General features: G+C 33.4%; 1 protein-coding gene across 1 annotated transcript; it reads right to left on the reverse strand.

Annotated features, from left to right (window-relative positions):
- Window positions 1-6,973: 6,973 nt before the first annotated feature.
- LOC138313641 (uncharacterized) lies at window positions 6,974-20,464 on the reverse strand. The gene is made up of 3 exons (XM_069253991.1): window positions 20,452-20,464; window positions 18,698-18,730; window positions 6,974-11,481 (listed from the first exon to the last, which is right to left on the reverse strand). Exons 1-3 carry the CDS (start codon window positions 20,462-20,464, stop codon window positions 10,622-10,624), a joined length of 906 nt encoding a protein of 301 aa, XP_069110092.1. The 3' UTR covers window positions 6,974-10,621.
- Window positions 20,465-21,171: the final 707 nt, after the last annotated feature.

Below are 21,171 nucleotides of genomic sequence, written 5' to 3' on the forward strand. Positions count from 1 at the left end.
CTCCAATGCTGAATGATGTTAAAGCTTAGCTTATCAAACCTCTCTTACTGAGTTTGGAGGAAACACCAGTTTCTCCAGCCGTTTTGACTAGCATGATGTAAAGCTAGCTACAGTACTGTATCAAACCTCCTCTTTCTGAGTCAGAGGAAAACACAAGTTCTCCAGCCCGTTTTTGGGCTGAATGATGTAAAGCTTAGCTATCAAACCCTTCTTTTTCTGAGTTGGAGGAAACCACAAGTTCTCCAGCCGTTTGTGCTGCATGAGGTAAAGCTTAGCTACACAACTGTATCAAACCTCCTCTTCTGAGTAAGAGGAAACACAAGTTCTCCAACCGTTTGGACTGAATGATGTCAAAGCTTAGCCTATCAAACCTCCTCTTTCTGAGTAAGAGGAAACACAAGTTCTCCAGCCGTTTTGGCTGCATGATGGTAAAGCTTAGCTACAGTACTGTATCAAACCTCCTCTATCTGAGTTAGAGGAAACACAAGTTCTCCAGAGCCGTTTGGACTGAATGATGTCAAGCTTAGCTATCAAAACCTCCCTCTTTCTGAGTAAGAGGAAACACAAGTTCTCCAGCCGTTTTGGCTGCATGAGGTAAAGCTTAGCTACAAGTACTGTATCAAACCTCCTCTATCTTGAGTTAGAGGAAACACAAACGGCATCTTTCCAAAATGAATTAAGAAAGCAGAGTCAGAAAAATTGGTTTGAAAATCCAATGCAGATTATTGACAAAAATGGTTTGTTACCGTTATGACTGACATAAAAAGATTTTTGTTTGAACGAATATGACTTTGTGGATGGGGTTGTCATAAGTGAAGTACAGTGCACCTACCTTTGGTGAACAAGAACACCAACCAGGCGTGCATCAACACCATACACATTATAGCAATACTCAGGCTAAGGAGCACAGCTGTGGATAAAACAATGTGATCAATGACAGAAGGTGAAATTACCATTCGTATTCTGCATGCTGTGTTTGCATATTACAGAGTTATCTGCCCTTGAGGGTAGGTATATCGATTGTGATGTCATGTGTTTGCGAGCGTAACGTCGTACTTTTCGGACGACATGAATTACGATCACAAAATAATCGATATCAACCCGCAAGGGAGCAAACTCTGTAATATGCAAAGACGGAATAAAAAGTTTATTTGAAGATGTACGGTACTTGGCTTAGTAGGCATGCATATATAAACCGTATTTGACCCAATAAGCGCCCATGTCCCTATAAGTGCCCCTCCCCTTTTTTGAGGGGTCATTTAATTGCCTTGCTCATTAAGCACCTTCTAAATTTTTCATTTTTTTAAACGCCCTGGGTGCTAATTAGGTTGACCATGGTATATAAAATTTACTTGTTTATAGTGAAACTGAACAATATTTCTATTAACTATAACAATTTATAGTTAATGTTCTTCAGAAATCATGATAAAGAGCCTTATTAATGGAAATAAAGTTTCATAAATGATTACATATTAATATCAGTTATTAATACAAAATTAGTAAAATCAATCAATTGCCCATGCAACAAAACATTGCTAAGTGCCTTTTCCATTATCTCTTTGATAAGTAATTCTTTAGTGGCTATGTTTTAATTACTGTATTCGCTGTAATTAGTGCTCATTAATGATAATAAAACCTTCTAGTGGGAATGTTTTAATTACCATATTCACTGTAATTAGTGCTCGGAGTACATGAAGAATTATAACAAAGGGCTTATGAACTGGGAACCAAAATGTAAGTTATAGATGAAAAACCTCAACAAGAGGCCCATGGGCCTTAACGGTCATCTGACTATTGGCATAATACAACTTAGTCATTTAAAGATTTTAGCCATTTTGACCCCTGTGACTTTGAATGAAGGTCAAGGTCATTCATTTGAACAAACTTGGTAGCCCTTCATCCCAGCATGTTGCAGGCCCAATATGAGTATCCTGGGCCTTCTGGTTATTGAGAAGAAGTCGTTTAAAAGATTTTAGCCTATTTGACCCCTGTGATCTTGAATGAAGGTCAAGGTCATTCATTTGAACAAACTTGGTAGGCCTTCATCCCAGCATGTCAAGGGCCTAATATCAGTGCCCTGGGCCTTCTGGTTCTTGAGAAGAAGACGTTTTAAGATTTTAGTCTTTTTGACCACTGCGACCTTGGATGAAGGTCAAGGTCATTCATTTGAACAAACTTGGTAGCCCTTCAAGCCAGCATGTTGCAGGCCCAATATGAGTATCCTTGGCCTTCTGGTTCTTGAGAAGAAGTTGTTTTAAAGATTTTAGCTTTTTGACCCTGTGACCTTGAATGAAGATCAAGGTCATTCCTTTGAACAAACTTGATAGCCCTTCATCAAAGCATGTCAAGGGCCCGATATCAGGTCTCTAGGCCTCTTAGTAATTCACAAGAAATTGTTTAAACGATTTTAGCCTATTTGACCCCGTGACCTTAAATGAAGCTCAAGGTCATTCATTTGAACAAACTTGGTAGGCCTTCATCCCAGCACGCCTAATATCAGTGCCCTGGGCCTTCTGGTTCTTGAGAAGAAGTCCTTTATAAGGTTTCAGCCTTTTTGACCACTGCGACCTTGGATAAAGGTCAAGGTCATTCATTTGACCAAACTTGGTAGCCTTCCATCCCAGCATGCTACAGGCCCAATATCAGTACCCTGGACCTTCTGGTTCTTGAGAAGAAGTTGCTTAAAGATTTTAGCCTATTTGACCCCTGTGACCTTAAATGAAGGTCAAGGTCATTCATTTGAACAAACTTGGTAGCCCTTCATCCCAGCATACGACAGGCCAAATATCAGTACCCTTGGCCTTCTGGTTATTGAGAAGAAGTCGTTTGAATGAAAACTTTAAGGCGGACGGCGGACGGCGCACGACGACGGACGGCGCTTGATGACAACAGGTCATCCTGACCCTTCTGGTCAGATGACCTAAAAACTTGCCATATTTTAACTATATCTGTATTCTAGATGTACTACTCACGACCATGGCACATTAATCTGCCACAGTAAACATGCATATGCCTTCTTTCATTTGAGACGCATTATTATGTCGTTTGTCGCATGTGAAAGACTTTGAAGTGGGATACTATGCCATCATAATCAGCATCACAAAGTATTGAGTAATGTAAAACATTCTTACTAGTAAATCCATGGAATGGAAAATGGTGTTTTATACCGTAGCTTTGATTCCATTTCTTGAAGAGGGGAGGGTTCTTATAGGGGGAAGGGCACTAATTTCAGCGAATACAGTATTTTTAAAGTTTGGGATATGAATATTGATATCAATAAACCCAATTCCACATTTACTCACATATTACTTAATTTAAAATTGATACTTTGGCCAAATGTGTGTACATTCCTAGTAAAATGTGGCTGATTAAATAAAGAACGTTATATTGAATGATGGGACATATACATTGACAAGTACATATAAGAATATCTTGATTCTAAAGTTACTGTACATTACTAATAGTTGCAATGGTTTTATTGGAGTATCCTTTTTTATCCTTACTGTTTTCATTTCAACATTTTACAAATACTTACTCTCTCCAGTACATGGGCAGTCTGGATTTGGATTTGGATTTGCTAAAAAGAAAAAAAACATGGAAATTGTTAGAACAAATATGCTTCCAAACATTTTTTTTTCAGTACAAGCTCAATTTTGAAGAAGCTCAACCTGTAAAAGAGAACTACACATCCAGTTCATGCAGGCATGTATTTCCATTTGGTATTTGGTTCCCCTTTGTAAGGAATTTTATTACATTTGATTGAAATTCATTTATTACTATATGGCTTAAAGATGCTACACCGCTTTTTTTCTCTATCAAAAACAGACGCAGAAAATTTAGTATTTTTCTTCAGCTGCAAAAATTACTTACTTTGAAAAGTTTGAGTTTCTGATTTAAAAAAAATATCAAAACTAATTAATTGCATCTCGAAAAAAATTCGTGGCACTATGTCCTATATGAAATGAAATACTTTTTGCAAACGCACCAAAGGCAAAATGAATTCTTTAACATTATTTTTTGTGTTAATTAGACATACATATCCGCGATTAAACTTCAATTATGATGAGTATCACGTATGTTCTATCGGTGTTGGAGCATCTTTCAGGAATTATAACTTTTCTAATGAGCCTTAAAACCAAATGCTATTTCGGAAAGGTAGTGAGTAAAAAGATTCACATCTAAAAGATTTGCTTGTAATTCTACTGATAATCTGTTTGCCTTCCCTGAGGAAGCTATTGTCCAACTGTGGTTGAAATCCTTTCAGTACATTATGATAAGAAGCAATTTGTAGCAAATGTTGATAGCTAAGACAGTTAACATACAGCACTATATGACAATAAAGCTCATCTTTTTGTGAGTCATATGATCTTACACTATCAGAGTGTAACCTGTCTAATCTGGATGTAACAGGGACCAGAATGGCCAGTAACTTGTACAGTCAGGATTCTGGATTATACAGGTTTAATTGCCATAAATTAAGAAGGAACATGCCGTATAATTATTTCGGAATAGACAGTGATCTGGATAAGACAAGGAACGGTTTTGACAAGTTGTACTATATATAATGATAGATTATAGATTCTTTTTTCTTATTAACAAAATTTCCATTAGGGATCAGTAGGTAAACACGCATCACTTTTCTGTTAGGATGGAATGCTATAAGGTTACTGAAGATAAAATTTCACTGATTGCAAATTTAACTTTTACTGCTCTATATTACCATGGAAAAAAAATTCAAACATAAATTGTGTTCTTAATTGACTTTACTTTGCTAGTAAGGTTTTGTTAGGGAATATATCGTATAGCCGGGTATAATCGCGGGGATAGTATTTTTGTGATTCACGAGAAATTGCTATGATCAATTTCAGAAGGATACACTGTGGAATCTTTTGTTTGTTTTGTTTAAATAGTTTCTCATCCTATAAACAATCAGGAAAAAAACAAAATGTAAAATTTTAGACAGCCAAGATTTCATTACCTCATTATTACTTAAAATCGCGAACATTTTGACCCACATAAAGATCAGACTATAAACTATATGTCGTAAATTTATGTCACGTATACATTGCATTCATTGATACAGTCCAAATTATTCCTGTGTCTGTAAAATCTAATGGATAGACTGAGCAGATGATTTCTTCTGGCAATGTCATAAAGAAATTGACCTTTTCTTATCCCAGTGCTGAGAATTGTTATTTCAATGTTGATATTAACTTTTTGGCCAAAAATGAGCAATGGAATGCTGTCCAGAGAGCAGAGGTTTAGATGGTCTTTACAATACCATGATGTTTCCTTATGAGTTTATAATTAATTTTTTCTTTGTTTCTGGCTTTCTGATTGGCCTATTAATTTTTTTCATTCCACGATGAAAAAAATATCCGAGAATGGCGCGGAAACCTGACGTTTATCGTGACGTCACAATAGAAACATTGACGTTACGTATTGATTTGGAAAAAATAATCCCTTGGAAAAAAAATAATGGAATCGTTACATATAAACGTATTTCGTTTTATAAAGTAGCCTGGAAAATTAATTATAAGCATTGAAGTCACTATTTTTTAATTTCATCGGGGTATGAAATAAATTTTGTTTGCAAACTTTTGTGAGAATCCGCTACGCGGATTCACACCGTTTGCAAACAAAATTTCTTTCATACCTCGATGAAATTAAAAAATAGAGACTTCAATGCTTAATACATCACATATTGTTTTTACTGAGTTGAAGGTTTATGTGCGTTACTGTCAATGTGGATATTTCTGCTTAAAAGTAAATATTTACTCATCATATAGTTATAATTTTCGTGATGCATCTATATTTACATTATTCAGATGTCAAAAATTGCACTTGCTGATGATGTTATTGGTGTATAGACATACTTCCATAGATTTAATGAAAGTTAAATAAGCAAACATTTTTAACGTCACAAATGATTCAAGTTATACAGGATGTTGAGTCACAAAGGAGCAAACTTTTTCTTGAGGCAGACATACTGTTTCCTCCTTTTTTTCAGTACACTATTGTCCAGTTTATATATAAATAGGGACCTTATGCTACAATCAATTATAAGCCCTAATCCTGAATGACATGACTGACATGTGAAGAGGGACACTGTCAGAGAAAAATCTTTCTTGATTTTCCATGATATTTGAGCTTGATACTTTCTCTAAAATCTCAAAAAAGCAAATATGTCATTGAATGTTTGACTCTTTTGAAGATATTATCAATCTACAATCATTTTATCATCAGTTTGACATTAAATTTTTTCCATCTTATGGAATTTGGAATGTTTACTTTAACTCCTAATTTACCCCTAAAATTTAATAATGAACTCTTCCAGCCTATGAATTAGAAGAGCTCAAATGTATCTCCAGGGTGGATGAATTAACTATGTGTTTCTCTTCCTTCAGTAAATGACACCAGTCGATCTTCAGGTACACAAAATATCAACAGGCAATATAAGTACTTAGACTAGGTAAAGACCCACATCGATCTTACATGAACATCTACATGTATATAACATGTATGTCATCATATGCTTATTTATTATTTTCTTGGTGGTATACATAAAGCTAACAAAACTGACATGTAACTATCTGTGTGTCCAGTCAAACAGATCAGGATAGTTATAGACTTCTGCACAAATAATCAACCATTAAGGTCATTTTACAACATATCAAAATTCAGATTCTGTAGTTTATCGAGTTTTCATTTTTGGAATATTTTTCTGATAATAATAATGCAGCATACTAACAGATTATATACTGTTTAATTAATAAACAATGTCTATATTTAGATAGAGTCTGCAGCCAAGCTGTAGTATAATACATGTACACAGGAAGTCCGTAAGAGTAGACCAGGTAAGACATGGCTGCATAACGCAATCTCATATTTTCCTTCATCAACATAATTCTCAGTGAAGGACACTTGAAAACTTATAAATATGAAATGTGAAATAAGTGCTAGTACACCTTGGGTCACTTTATAAAGTAAATTTTATTTAAGTACATACTTGATACAGTATATCAGTTACAGGAACACTAATGTATGTAAGGTAGAGTCCGGAATAAAAATATATAATAAAGATAGTGAATTTTTTGATATGTTTCTTGGAATGTTTTTACAATTATGTACACTTAATGCTCCTCAACAGCAATTTTACTGATATATATATATTTAAAATGATTGTACATTTGTATTTCAATTAAATCTCTTAAATCATTACTGGATTGCTATTGCAGTTAATTCCATTCTCCTTTTTTGCTATGAAAGAAATTATATTTGTATCTTAAATACAGAGTAATACTTGAACCAATCACATTAGATGTATGTCACATTGATGATAAAACTCAATTAAATCTAAGGGTTGTCATCCTTCAAATAGTTACATTAATCAAACAGGAAAACTTCATGAATTTTCAAACCTTTTGCTATATTTACTATTTGTTAATAATTTGTGATATATTTGAACATGAAATAGTGATTAAGGTTCAAAGTTGAAGTCTGCTTGATTGTCTCTAACACACAGGCAACATATATTCAGGTAAATTCAAGCCTTGATAAATTAGGTCAAATTTACCTGAAGACATTTTGTCTTGAGTTTGTATTTTTACTGATCTTCAGTACAGTGTGAGGAAACCACATAAGGGTGCCAAACACAAATTTCTGGTTTGCTTCAGGTCAGAAAATGTACTGTAAGTAATGTTTTACTGAACTGATCATGATCCTGAAGAGCAATTTCTATCAACACAATCAAGTTTTTCGGTAGATACACTGAACTGAGTAAAATACAAATTAAAATGACAATCCATGCAATATGTATCCACATGTATCAAAGTTGGCCTAAAACCACATAACTTTGAATGAAATTGTTTTCCAGAAGGCTATTGCGGATATGATGGACTAAACTACAAATTTTTTTTGAAAATCAGCAAAACATACGTTAAGCATTTTTCCATCGAAAGTGTGCCTGAAATTTGTTGTGTACATCATCATATTTGATCACACTGCAACATGAAGTATATCTTAGTTTATGTAAGCTTTCAGCTTTTAAAAAACTCGCCAAACTAATACAATAACGCCAGAGTATTAATTGTGTCTTGGACACAGGCCTGGCAAAAACATTTACATACAATTATATAATTCTGATATGTATTTACATACGTATATATTTATATATGGTGTCTATTGAGACAGGTATTGCTTCACAATCATAATATGAAAACACAATAAAAAAAAAATCACAACAATTGATTTTAATAAAACATATGTAAGCACTTATGTGTATATATATATATTTAAAAAAGTTTTCAAGATTAAAGGATTTCAACAAACAATTTAAAAAAAAAAAAATTAAAATTGGGAAGTCTGACAGAACAAAAAATGCTTTAAAATCTTTCAAGAATGATAATCACAACTCATTACCCTGTTGTACTATAATTTTGATTGGGAAAAATGTATCAATTAGGGGCAATGAAATTAATTGTTATTTATAATAACAATTACCGGAAACACAATAATCAATGAAACTATAAATATATGATCTCATTATAATTTCAATCTCTATGATCTATGGATTTAATATCTTATGAAAATAGTTTTGACATGGAAAGCTTTATAAATGCTTCCATATTCTAGAAGTTGTAAAGTACATAGAGATATTCAGAATTGCATTGCATTACTCTAAAAACATCAAATATTGCCCACGAAAGTATACATCCAGACTTCCAGACATTCTTTCAACACTTATGTTAGTTTAAAACTTTGATGAAAAAACTCACAAGACAGGAAACATCTAAACACATGCTAATGGACCCATGTTATCTCAAGAGTCAATTCTAACAAGATGAATCTGTTGTCAGTAATACAGTGGCTGAACACCAGGGTACGTAGTTAATCATTGATAATTTTTCAGGAGATCCAAATTTGCACTATAACCAATATAATGTAAATAGACTTTAATTCATGTCCAATTTTTTTGACCAATTTTGCCATCAATGTAAATTTGAAAAAGTTTCTCCTTGTGAAATAAATATGCTCCATATTTTTTGCACTTTTTTTAAAAAAATTAAAAGGTATTTCTATTCAATTTTTATTTTATGAAGCTAAATTTGTATTCTCTGCAAAAATGCTTTGAATCAAAAATTGCGAAATTTAGTAGTCGTGAAAGGAAATTGGTTGACAGTATATGCCTTCTTATGCATTTAGCTGATATTTAGGTGTCGCACAATATACTTTAGCTGACAAATACTACTAGATATCCCTTTTACGGAAAATCCTGCTGTATACATGTATAGCAAGTTCAAATTTTATTATATCATATGTTGTGATGTTGTTTAAGTTATAACCAATAAAATACCCTGAATTAGACTGGTTGGAACTCCCAGGTTGCAATAATGGTGTTGAGATAACAAGGATCAACTGTATATCACTGATGCATATAACTCAGGTAGGATTTAATGTATTAGCTTCTATTCTATCAGGAAAACAAAACATGCAGTATATTCTTCACAGAACACAATGCAGAGTTTGAATCTAGTAAAAGGTTAATGACATTATGGAGATACTTTCAGTTGGTTATTTTTAGGTTAAAATAAAATCATGATGAGAAAAACTGAATTATGATTTCAAACACTAAGAGGTTTAGAAAAATATATAATATATGATCTAGCTAACATTCTGAAGGTCTAGTGAACAAAGTTAATGGAAGATTAAAAATCAAAGCATGACCAACAGAGATGCTGGACAGATGAGATGATCAAGATGCGCCGTCGCAGACACGGATGATACAAGCTTACAGTCAATGTTGGATTTCATGACGTTCAAAACGGTTAAAAAAAAATACAGATGGAAAAATCTTCTACCAATTACTACCAGAGCACAATTCCATCTATACCAAGTATATAATCCATGACTGAACAAGTCTGGAGTTCCAAGTTTATCCTGTGACTATAATATAAAGTTTAAAGCATATCCCACGTTTCAAAGTCCGCAACTGAAATTGTCTACAGGTCTACATTATGGTGCCTGAGTGGGCACAAATCCATGTGCATTGAGTATATCACATCACTATAATATCCTGAAGTTCTTCTGTTTAGTGCCAAAACTGCAAGTTCAAATTTATCAAAATCTGACCTCATTTGGCTTAACCATATAGACTGCATGAAAAGTGCAAGAGAGCAAGTTGAATGTCCAACCTTAAAACCAGGTGTTAATCCAGGAAAACTCTTTCTTCTTGGGTTTCAGTAAAGCTACATATCTGGCATATATATCTTATGTCAATATCACATTTATGTTCTTTTGGGAACAAATTTTGATTTCTCTGAGATCAAAATAGTATAAATACAATAGTTCAGAGTAGAATCTGTATGGAAAATGCTGAACACTTTTTCTTAGTCTTAACACATATATCATCAAACAAAAGAATGAGGCACAACATCTCAGCTCTCAACTTCCATGGCACTTCCCTTATATCACAATAGAGAGTCAATTCTGATATGAATATATATGTATTTCCAGTTCCTTCCTTGCATATTGAAGTTTAGTCCAAGATTATAATAATTATCCAATGGTAGATGTATATCCCAGGAATTCAGTTTGGTATTCCAACACAGTGCAGACCATTTTAATAATACATGTACCCATCATTGCGATGAGCAAGGTCTGGATAAATGTTTTGGCCACCATACGTTTGACCACCCGGATAATACACCCTCTGAGCCATTCTGTTATCATGGTACACACGAGGGGCTGTCCTATAGCCTCCTTGACTGTATGGGTTACCGGTGTGTCTATAAGGGTCTGACCTTTGACCTCCTTGACTGTATGGGTTGCCGTTTTGTCTATAAGGGTCTGACCTTTGACCTCTGTAACTCTCAGAGCTGATATAGTGATCGTTTGACCTTTTCCTCTTGTTGTGGTGTTGTCGGGAGTAGCCATTGTAAGGATTATGTTGGAAGGCTGGGTTGTGGTAAGTCTGCCATGTGCTTTCTTTGGAGTGGTAGCGTTCTGCTCGCGTTGCTTCAATCCGTCCGAAAGAATCCCTCGGATTCTGTTGAGGCCTATTTCTGTCTCTCTTTTCCATCGCATTCCTTTTCTGTCTATCCTTTGTTGGGGCATCTTTGTTGTGCACACGATAAAAGTAGAAGATTGCAAGTCCAATACAACAGAGAAGTAAGATGCCTCCTAAAGTCCCTCCTATGATGGCCCCTATCTCTTCATCAGTTAACTTGGACGTTTGATTTGTAATGATAGGTACAGTGGTGGTAGCTGGACTGGTGTTAGTAGTGGTAGTCAGAGTGGTAGTAGTAGTCGGATTGGCAGTGGTAGTCGGAGTGGTAGTGGTAGTCGGAGTGGTACTAGTGGTCGGAGTGGTAGTAGTAGTAGTTGGAGTGGTAGTGGTAGTCGGAGTGGTAGTAGTGGTCGGAGTGGTAGTAGTGGTAGTTGGAGTGGTAGTGGTAGTCGGAGTGGTAGTAGTAGGTGGACCTACAGAATGAGGAAAAATTCTAATTACTAATAGTGAACCATAAAACAGACTAATTAAGACAATAAAGGTTAAGAGGCTCTTGTTAATCTTTAGAAAGATATTTTGCAATGAGTGTATGAGGCATTGTAGTAAGCAGTGGTCAAGAATGAATAGATACCAAAGTAACAAATTCCAAGAATTCTATTTAGAAAAAAAATGTCGAATAATCACACTTTATGTATTCTTTTTTTACCTTTATTTCACTGAATGACTTTTTTATTCTTTGATTTACCATTTTTATATTTGTAGTTATAATTTTTCCTCCCAGAACTGCTCCTCGGTAGATTGTTTTGAAGAATAATTAACAGAGGGCCTAGGACTCGTCATTTCTGATTTAAAGGAAGGGTTTTCTCCGCCAGTGCTATAGCCGCTATAGGCAGAGTTTGGTGGATTGTATGAAACCCGATGATCAGCCTCTGAATATCTAGGATTGTTAAATTGTTCTTGAGCACTTTTGTTTTGACCACGCTCCTGGAAGTCATCATTTTTCCCACCAGAATTGTCAAAGGCAGCATTGACTTGTCCTTTGCCAACTGCTGCCAGCCCTGACCCAGATTTTGGTTTTTTCGTCTTATGTTTCTTCCGGCAGACTACTACGATTATCACCAGTATTATGATAACTACCACAGCCGACGCACTACCAATAACAGGGGTTTGCCAGTCCGAGGACGGGCTTTTGGTCGGGGGAGCAGCAGATGTAGAGGATAGACTTGTATGGTTAGTAGAAGCTTGAGTGTTAGTAGATGTATGTCCAACACCAGGGGTTTGGGTCGTCGTCTGTGTCGTAGATGGTGTTGTCGGTGCTAATTTAGAAAACAAAATGAAAGAAACAAACTGAAAGTACAGAAGAAAAAAAGTCAAAGTTGCAAAAAAAATTTGATGAGTAATTGAGAAAAAAAATGTTTTGGTAATAATTTAATTTAAAACAAGGAAATGACTAATTTACTACTAGAATAACTATGAAAATAACATTGGGGAAAACATGTTGATACTAATTAGCAGAAAATGAAAATGATTTACAGGTAAATGACTACAATCATTTGAAAATGATGACCTAATTGGTCTGCCAGCATCACCAACCTGATGGAGGTTGTAATGGGAAGAATAACATCCAGCCAAGTTACATTTAATTTAAATGAAGGTCAAGGTCATGGATCAGCATCAGTAGTTCTTCTCCTGACCATAAATTACAGTTTCTGAGTTAATTGGGAAGTCCTTTAATAGATTTAAGTCCTATTTAAATGTAAAAATGTTGTTTAGACCTCAGTGCCCCAGTTGAATTACTATTGCTTATTGAAAAGTTGCTAAATAAAAGTAGAAACAAGAGAGAAGAAATGGAACTGTAGCACCATAGCAAAATGGAGGTGATATGGTTACGACTTGCATGCTTATATGTTAGTAGTCAGTAGTATACAGGGTTCATGTGAATATAATGATGCATCAGTGATTTCATAAAATTACACTATTAGTGTTAGATAATGAAGCAATTATGTCTAGTTCTATCCAATTACAAGCATTATATGATGTGTAATGAGACCTTCTTTTTAACATATTTTTTTCACAAGCAGTAACAACATATGAGATTATCAACTGGTACAATATGTATAAGCAATAATTACAAATTTATTGAAATTAAGTAAACATATTGTGCTGAAAGAAAAACAAAACTTAAATAACTATCACAAATGAATAAAAATAAACAAAATGAAAATTAAAATAAAAATTCAACAAAACTTGAATTTGAATTAAAGTGGAATTAAATTTCAACCGGACTGAATGTGGACCTACTTGTGATATGGGGATGGGATTCTGCAGCTTGGTCTGTTGATTTTAGAAGTCAACAAATGAAATAATTAATTATCCCTAATATCCTCTATGTAAAAGGAATTCAGCTCATATGGCAATTCAAAACTGATTCTCATAACATTAAAATTATGATGTCACAATTTTCCCCTGAATTCTTGATATATACATATAGCTATTGCAAAAATATCTTTGGAATTGTGACATATGTTCTCTTTCAGATAATATGATGTTTTATTTTAGTTACTTTGAAATTATGATAATTTATTCATTCATTCAACAAACTCATTTAAAATATTCCAATAAAATCGTTATCTGAAGATATGAACTTTGAACTGTGTTTTCAGTTGGCTGTTACGAAAACCAATCGCAGACAAAGACATGGAAATACTGTCTAGCAGGTACCATTGAATGTAATTACCTCTCTTCCACATGGCATTCATAATCCATAAATTGTCAACTCAAAGCAACTCAATGCTGTGACATATATAACCTAACTATATAGTAAAATGATACGTCTGCTGATAGACTATATATGTGTCAGTGATTGGGAGAAGTCAGCAAATCCCTAAAGTACCTGTGTTTAATACTTAATGTAATTGGCACTATTATCTTGAATATCTTTTGACTCAGACATTATTATTGCAATAGGTTAGGTGTCATCAACTTATGACATATGACATGGGTTGATAAATCATAAATGTAGCAGCTAGGGAATCGAGGTCATGTGATTACGAACTCATAATGACATAATCGATCACTGAACAAGAACGTGTTTTGTTTGCTTGTTTACAGACAGGATGGGTTGTCAAGTGTAAGTGGTGTGGAAAGCTTGGAAACGTGGAGTAAAACAAGTGAACCAATGTATGACAAAGAAGCCCAATAGAGGCCTCAAACTGGGGATCCAACAGTAGGGAATCCGGGTGATCAAATGTTGGACACACTAACAAATATGTTCCTTTTTATCATGAAGTTCCAGAGACACCAAACTGTAGACCTATTCTGTTTTTACATAGTACAAAGTTATCTGTCCTTGCGGGTAGATATTGATTGAAAGGTTTGCGAGTGTAACATGATACTTTTTAAAGAAAACCAAATATGTTTCGCTCACAAAATAATAAAGCCACAATGGATACCTACTCACAAGGGAGGTAACTCTGTAATCACGCAAAAGACGAAATAATGTCTCGATCATCATAGGTTATATAAGCTTCATCCTAGATGTCACACCCGTCAATAAAGACCTTGTAATACAATTAGCAATATTAATGTCTTGTTTAAAGGCAGAGTTATCTGCCTTGGGAACATTTGACAGTCATATTTAAAATTGGTCTTTGAGAGCAAACGTCACGATTTTTGCCAGAAAAAAATGCATGATCTCCTTACCAATACTTCAATGGACCAACACAACAACTCCTTCTAACCAAAGACATATCTGTCTGCATACTTACTTATCATCTCTAAATAACACTTATAATATATACTTGTATCATAAAAAACAGCACTCCCTATATTTTATATGTAGAGGAAAAAGATATAAGTAATTCAACAGATTCCAAACAAACAGGATGAAACACATAATGGATATAACTGAGACAATCTTGTTAATTTTGTATCTGCGATAACTAATAACACAACTTAAATAATTCTTGTCAAAATTAATGTCATTTCTTCAGGAAAAAAAAGCAGGGAAGAGATTCACACATTAGAAAGCAGAGTCAGCAGTACAAGTACATGTCATCTACCCCCCCCTGCTTATTTACCCCCTCAAGATTACGGAATGAAAAACTCTTCTGAATATAATTGCAGAGTTACATTATGAAAATTCTAGGGGTGATTGATTTTAAAATAAATATCTTATACCTTCACTTTAAGTTACAGTTAGTTATATATATGATAATATTAAAAACAAAAGGAAGAGGCTTTTATTTCACATAGGATTTGGAATATCTTGTACTAAAACCACAAATCAGCCTTTGATCACAGAGGTTTCCTACCTCAGTATTTTATCTTGATTTGTAGTAGCTTTAATTGGTATCTCAATTCACTAATAAAGAACATTACTAAAAAAATTAGTTGCCATCATAATCTCCTTACAAACACCTCAAGGACCAAAATAACAACTTCTTTAAACCAAAAATACCTCTGCATTTTTAAAATACTTAAGTTAAGAAATACTTACTTATCATCTCAAGATTAATACCGTCGTATAAAATACAGCCACTCCGTATATTTTATATGTAGAGGGAATGATGTTAGTAATTCAACAGATTCCAAACAAACAGAATAAAATACATAATGGATATAACTGAAACATCTTGCTTTATTTGGAGAAGAGATAATAATCCTGTCTATGATAATCTTATATATTAAAACACCACTTTTTAATTTTATGTCAACAATCATGATATTTTCAGGGTAAAGCAGGATTAAAAGGAATGAACTCTTTTGAAAATCACAAAGTCCATTATGAAATTCTAGAGGTGACTGATTTAGACAAGATCTTATTCTTCACTTTAAGTTACAGCAATTATAGATATAATTATCTGATACAAGAGTCTACATATTATCTAATGACGAATTGGGAAAATGTATGGCAATAAAGTTAAGGTTTTTCAATTAAATATAATCACAATTGATTTTTTTCTTTAAATTAATGATATTCCAATAACTGATAAAAGATAATGAATGATGAGTACTCAATTCAATTCAATCTTACTGATCCTAATATTTACAGAGATGCAGCACAAACAAGTTTTAATTATCTTAATTGAGAAAGATAATTCCTTAAAGATGCTCCACCGCTGACAAATGGTATTTTTTCACTATCAAAATCAGAAGCAGACGATTAAGTATTTTTCTTCAGTTACAAAAGTTACTTACTTAACACCATTACACACCACTGAAAAGTTTGAGCTTCTGATTTTACTTCAAGTTAAAAATATGAAAAATAATTAATTGCATCCCGAAAAAATTCTGTGACACTATAACCTATATGGAATGAAGTACTGATTGCACATGCACCAAAGGCGAAATAAATTATTTTATATATATATTTTTGTGTTAATTAGGCATATATATACACGATTAGACACCAATTAATGTTCAAATGACGATTATCAATTTTTGCTCTGTCAGCGGTGGAGCATCTTTAATTAATTCAGACCCCTCCGATATAGACTATGTGCCACAAATGTATCTTGTATACAGATAACTGTGTATTTGTAGCAAGAACACTTATATTTCAACAAAGGACGAAGCATGACTTCCAGGATTTGACAAAATTGTACTAATAAAAACACAGCTGAGCCTTCAATCAAGAGTTTTCCGCCTTCTGTTTTTATTGTGATTGTAATAGCCTTTATAATACTTTAATTCACTAAAAAAGACATTACTAAAATATTCACTTTCTTCAAATCCAATATATTAAAAAAGTAATAGAATTTGACATCATAAGCAAAACCTTCAACAAAATGAACGAAGCTTGTAAAAACACTGTGAAACAAATTTTGAATGCCATATTTCTATTTCATTGATTTTCAAGATAGGAATACGAACATTCATTCAAATCTAATGATACCAAACATTCTCTAAAGAAATTTCACTGTTAGGAATTCTGACCTATATGGCTCAACTATGTTCTATGTCCAATGTCATACCTGTAATTATAAGTACACAAAGGTTCAGGTAGATTAACGAGGAACTTATGACAGTACCTACCTGGGGTGGTTGTAGGAATACTAGTGGTTGTGCCTAAATATCAACATTCAGACAAAATAGGTCAGAAAAATCATAAAGACTATTATTGGGCTAATTGACTCTTTCTTTAACCATAAAAAGTGAGTTTACTTCACTAAATAATGACGTCACAATGATTATCTACCTGCAAGGGAAGTAACTCTGTAATATGCAAAGACGAAATATTGTCTTGACTATATATCATAGGTTATGTATAAGCCTCATGCTGATTCAAAATCATCAACAGAGACCTTGTATATATACATGTATGTAGAAATGTTGAGTCTTGTTTATAGATAGAGTTATCTGCCCTTGAGAAAATATGACGGTCATATCTGAAAATTGAATTTCAGAGCCATCATGATGTCAATACTTTGCCAAAACAAAGCATGGTATCCTTAAAACATCTCAAGGACCAAAACAACAACTCCGTCAAACAGAAGATAACTCAGCATATTTAAAATACTTAAGTAACGAAATTAATAATAATTACTTATCAACTTAAGATAATACATGTACTTATGATAATATATACGTATACACTACAGCACTCCATATATTTTATATGTAGAGAAAATGATATTAGTAATTCAACAGATTCCAAACAAACAGAATAAAATACATAATGGATATAACTGAAACATCTTGTTAATTCAGAGAATAGATAATAATTTCTTATGATAATCTTTTATAAAAAAACACACTTAAGAATTTTATTTGTCAATCTCAATATCTTTAAGAAAATGCAGGATAGGTTCAACTTAAAGCAGATCAGCAGTACAGACGTGTCATATATAACTTATTTACCCCCAAAGATTAGGTAATGGACTCTTCTGTTTTGAGAATCCAAAAGTCCATTATAAAATTCTAGGGGTAACCGATTAAGACCATATCTTATTACCTATTCAATTTATTTTAGAGAATTTATATAATAAAATATATTATGCAAGAGTCTTTACAGATTATCTAATGATGAATTGGGAATATATTCAATTTAGGATACTTATATTTGAAAAGTTTTCTAAATTAAATAAATTCATATTTCAAGGTTAACTTTGTCAACTTATAAAAGCTAGCTAATGAATGATGACTATTCCTCTCGGAAGATGTTTTATAGAGCCTAATATTCACAAGGATGCAGTGCAAATAAGTTTACCTTGAGAAAGATAATTCCTTAATTAACCCAGCCCCCTCCCAATAGACAAGGTGTCACATATAAAGCTTGTATACATATAACTGTGGATTTGTAACAAGGAAACTTGTACTTAAACAAAGGATGAAGCATAATTTCCAGGATTTGACAAATTGTACAAAGAACACAGCTGAGCCTTCAATCAAATGCAACAATTCATCTCCCTCTAATTTTGTTGAGCCTTTTGATATCTCAATTCGCTAAAAAAGCATTACTAAAATAATAATTTTCTTTAAAATCAATACACATTCCTATTTCATTTATGTTCAAGAGAGATATAATATAAACATGAAATTAGAAAAAATATCAAAATTTATATTAGGGATCCAACTTTGAATTCTGGCCTATATGGCTCAACTATGTTCTATGTCCAATGTCATACCTGTAATTATAAGTACACAAAGGTTCAGGTAGATTAACGAGGAACTTATGACAGTACCTACCTGGGGTTGTAGTAGGAATACTAGTGGTTGTGCCTAAATATCAACATTCAGACAAAATAGGTCAGAAAACATAATGTTATTGAACTAAATTCTTAAAAAAATAAATAAAAAAACAAACAAAAATATCTGAAATAAATGAAAAATGAAACCATCAAAATATACAACAAATACCTTAACCATATACTGGGTAGGAATAAATAACTAAGTATACATGTCCTTGATCACAGAAATGACCTAAATTAACTGTCTTCATAATAACAAATTACAGATTTATCTCCCCTTGTGGATCTTCAAGTATCAATTTTGATGTTTATTATATGAGTACTAATTATGTATCATAACAAACCATATTAAAATATTAGATTTATCTGCCCTTGTGCATTTTAGTATCAATTTTGATGTTTAATATGTGAGCACAAATTATGTGTCATAACTTTAACCAAGCCAAAAGGACAGATAACTCTTTAATATGGAAATAGAAAATACATACTACTACAAAGTCAATGTATATACATCCTAATGTTTGTTTATTGTGTCACCTTGCCTGTTTTGTTACTGCATAAATAAAACTAGAGACAAAAAGATAAAATATTTTATGTGTATATGATAGACTGGTTGTACTACGAAGTCAACAAACACGTTACAATACTAATGAGTATAATATAAAGAATGGGAACATATCTAGTTATATCATACTGGTGCAGCGAGGAATAAATATATCTTTTAGCTAATTCTCAGAATAATTTCTTTTTGTGAGGAAACTTGATGATGTACCACACCAAATATGTGGTACATATATTATGAATGCTTCAATAATTGGCATACAGATATGGCTCCTGTCCCAGGGTGTATAGGTATACCTATAAATAGTTGGGATACGTGCCAGTCACCATCGGTTTTGTTATACCTGTATCCAGGTAGTAGGGGGTTCCCCTTCCATACCAGGAAGTCTCGTCACCAAATCAAACGTAATTATATTACACCTTATCAGACTTCCCAGACGGTAGATCTCTATACCGTTACGTGTATCAATACATTTATATCTTAATCATTGGATGTCAATACCTTTATCACTACTCCTTAGCTGAAAATACCCTTTGTCTTGGCAGTATTTACCACCTCATGAAACTCCTTAAAAAGTATTGAATTGGAACAGATAGGAATGATTTGTACCTTATAAACATTGTAAACCTTGTAACATTTCTACCTACAAGACTAATGCCCGCACAAAATACCTTCTACAATGTACATGTATAAATGACAGTCCCTCCAATTTGACATCCATATATAGTTCTAAAGCAAGGGGACTATGTATAGCATCAGCTTAACCTTGGTGTTTCTACTGAATACTTAAAATTGCTATTAGTTGACCTCTGAACTTTGGGTCAAGGCCAAACTATTGAATTCAGTACAAATGATGCACTGATGAACTTCCCTCCAAGTGATTAAAGTGAATAGTCGGGCAAAGAAAACCAGTCTAAATGCGTTCATTGGCCTTCCAAAAGTTCTCACATAATAATATGACGTTCAAGTTCTGCTTAGTTTCCCAGTTCTGACCATTAAAGTAAAGAAAAGTTGAAAGCATTGAAAGTGAGGCTGCGTGGAAATGTAACCACGGACATAGTGAGCCGGGAGGACGTTTTAGAATTCCCATACTTTAAATTAATTTCTTCGTACGCAGACAGATTTTGACAAGAGATTTTATTTTTCCATTTCATAAGAAATTATACTGGATACATTCACACCATTTTTACCGACTTTAGCCATCCTTGCCCGACTGTTCACTTTAATGTACAATCTTTAATTAGTATACAACACAATTTGTTGCTATGTCTTAAACAGCTCTATCAATGGTGAAGCAATTGCAAGGATGTCCTTGAACTGTCCTGGTTATAACCTTGAGGATGCAAATTTTAATTTACATTTCCTTGATGTAGAGGTCAAGGTCATTGTGAACTAGGATAATATAACTTGTAAGATGAAAGAGGAGTACCATGCAGAACTGATGGATAGATTATCTCTTTCTGAGACTCGTTTTGCAAGCCAATATTGATGTTAAATGCATTTGTGCACCATAACATGTATATATGTGATCAAATACATATGCCATGCAATATCATAATAACCTCAGAAAATGTCTGATATTGACCATCTTATCCTCAATTCTACCACATCAGAACAGTATAAATATCAAACTCCAAAATAAAGCATTTTTATATTGCATAACAAAATATTCATAAAAGAAACAGGAAAGTTCCCTGAACATAAAACTCAGTTAATGTTCTTTATGATATGTTCATTGGATAAAATATGTTATGGTCCTAAAATTTGTTAGTGTATGCCAAATTCAGGTATTTACACTGCAACAAAGGAACCATATCTCAACTGATGTTTTGTGGAAACCCCAAACTTGGAAAAAGGTTTCTATCAGCTGTTAAGTAACAGAGACAACAGACTCCTCTTATTTGAAGTTT

Source organism: Argopecten irradians, unplaced genomic scaffold (genome assembly GCF_041381155.1).
Source record: "Argopecten irradians isolate NY unplaced genomic scaffold, Ai_NY scaffold_0804, whole genome shotgun sequence".
Taxonomy (NCBI): domain Eukaryota; kingdom Metazoa; phylum Mollusca; class Bivalvia; order Pectinida; family Pectinidae; genus Argopecten; species Argopecten irradians.

Excerpts from the sequence above, each read along its gene's own strand:
- LOC138313641 (XM_069253991.1), bottom strand. Across the intron at positions 11,482-18,697 it reads TATTCCTACTACAACCCCAG|GTCCACCTACTACTACCACT; the intron begins GTAGGTACTGTC and ends CTCATTCTGTAG.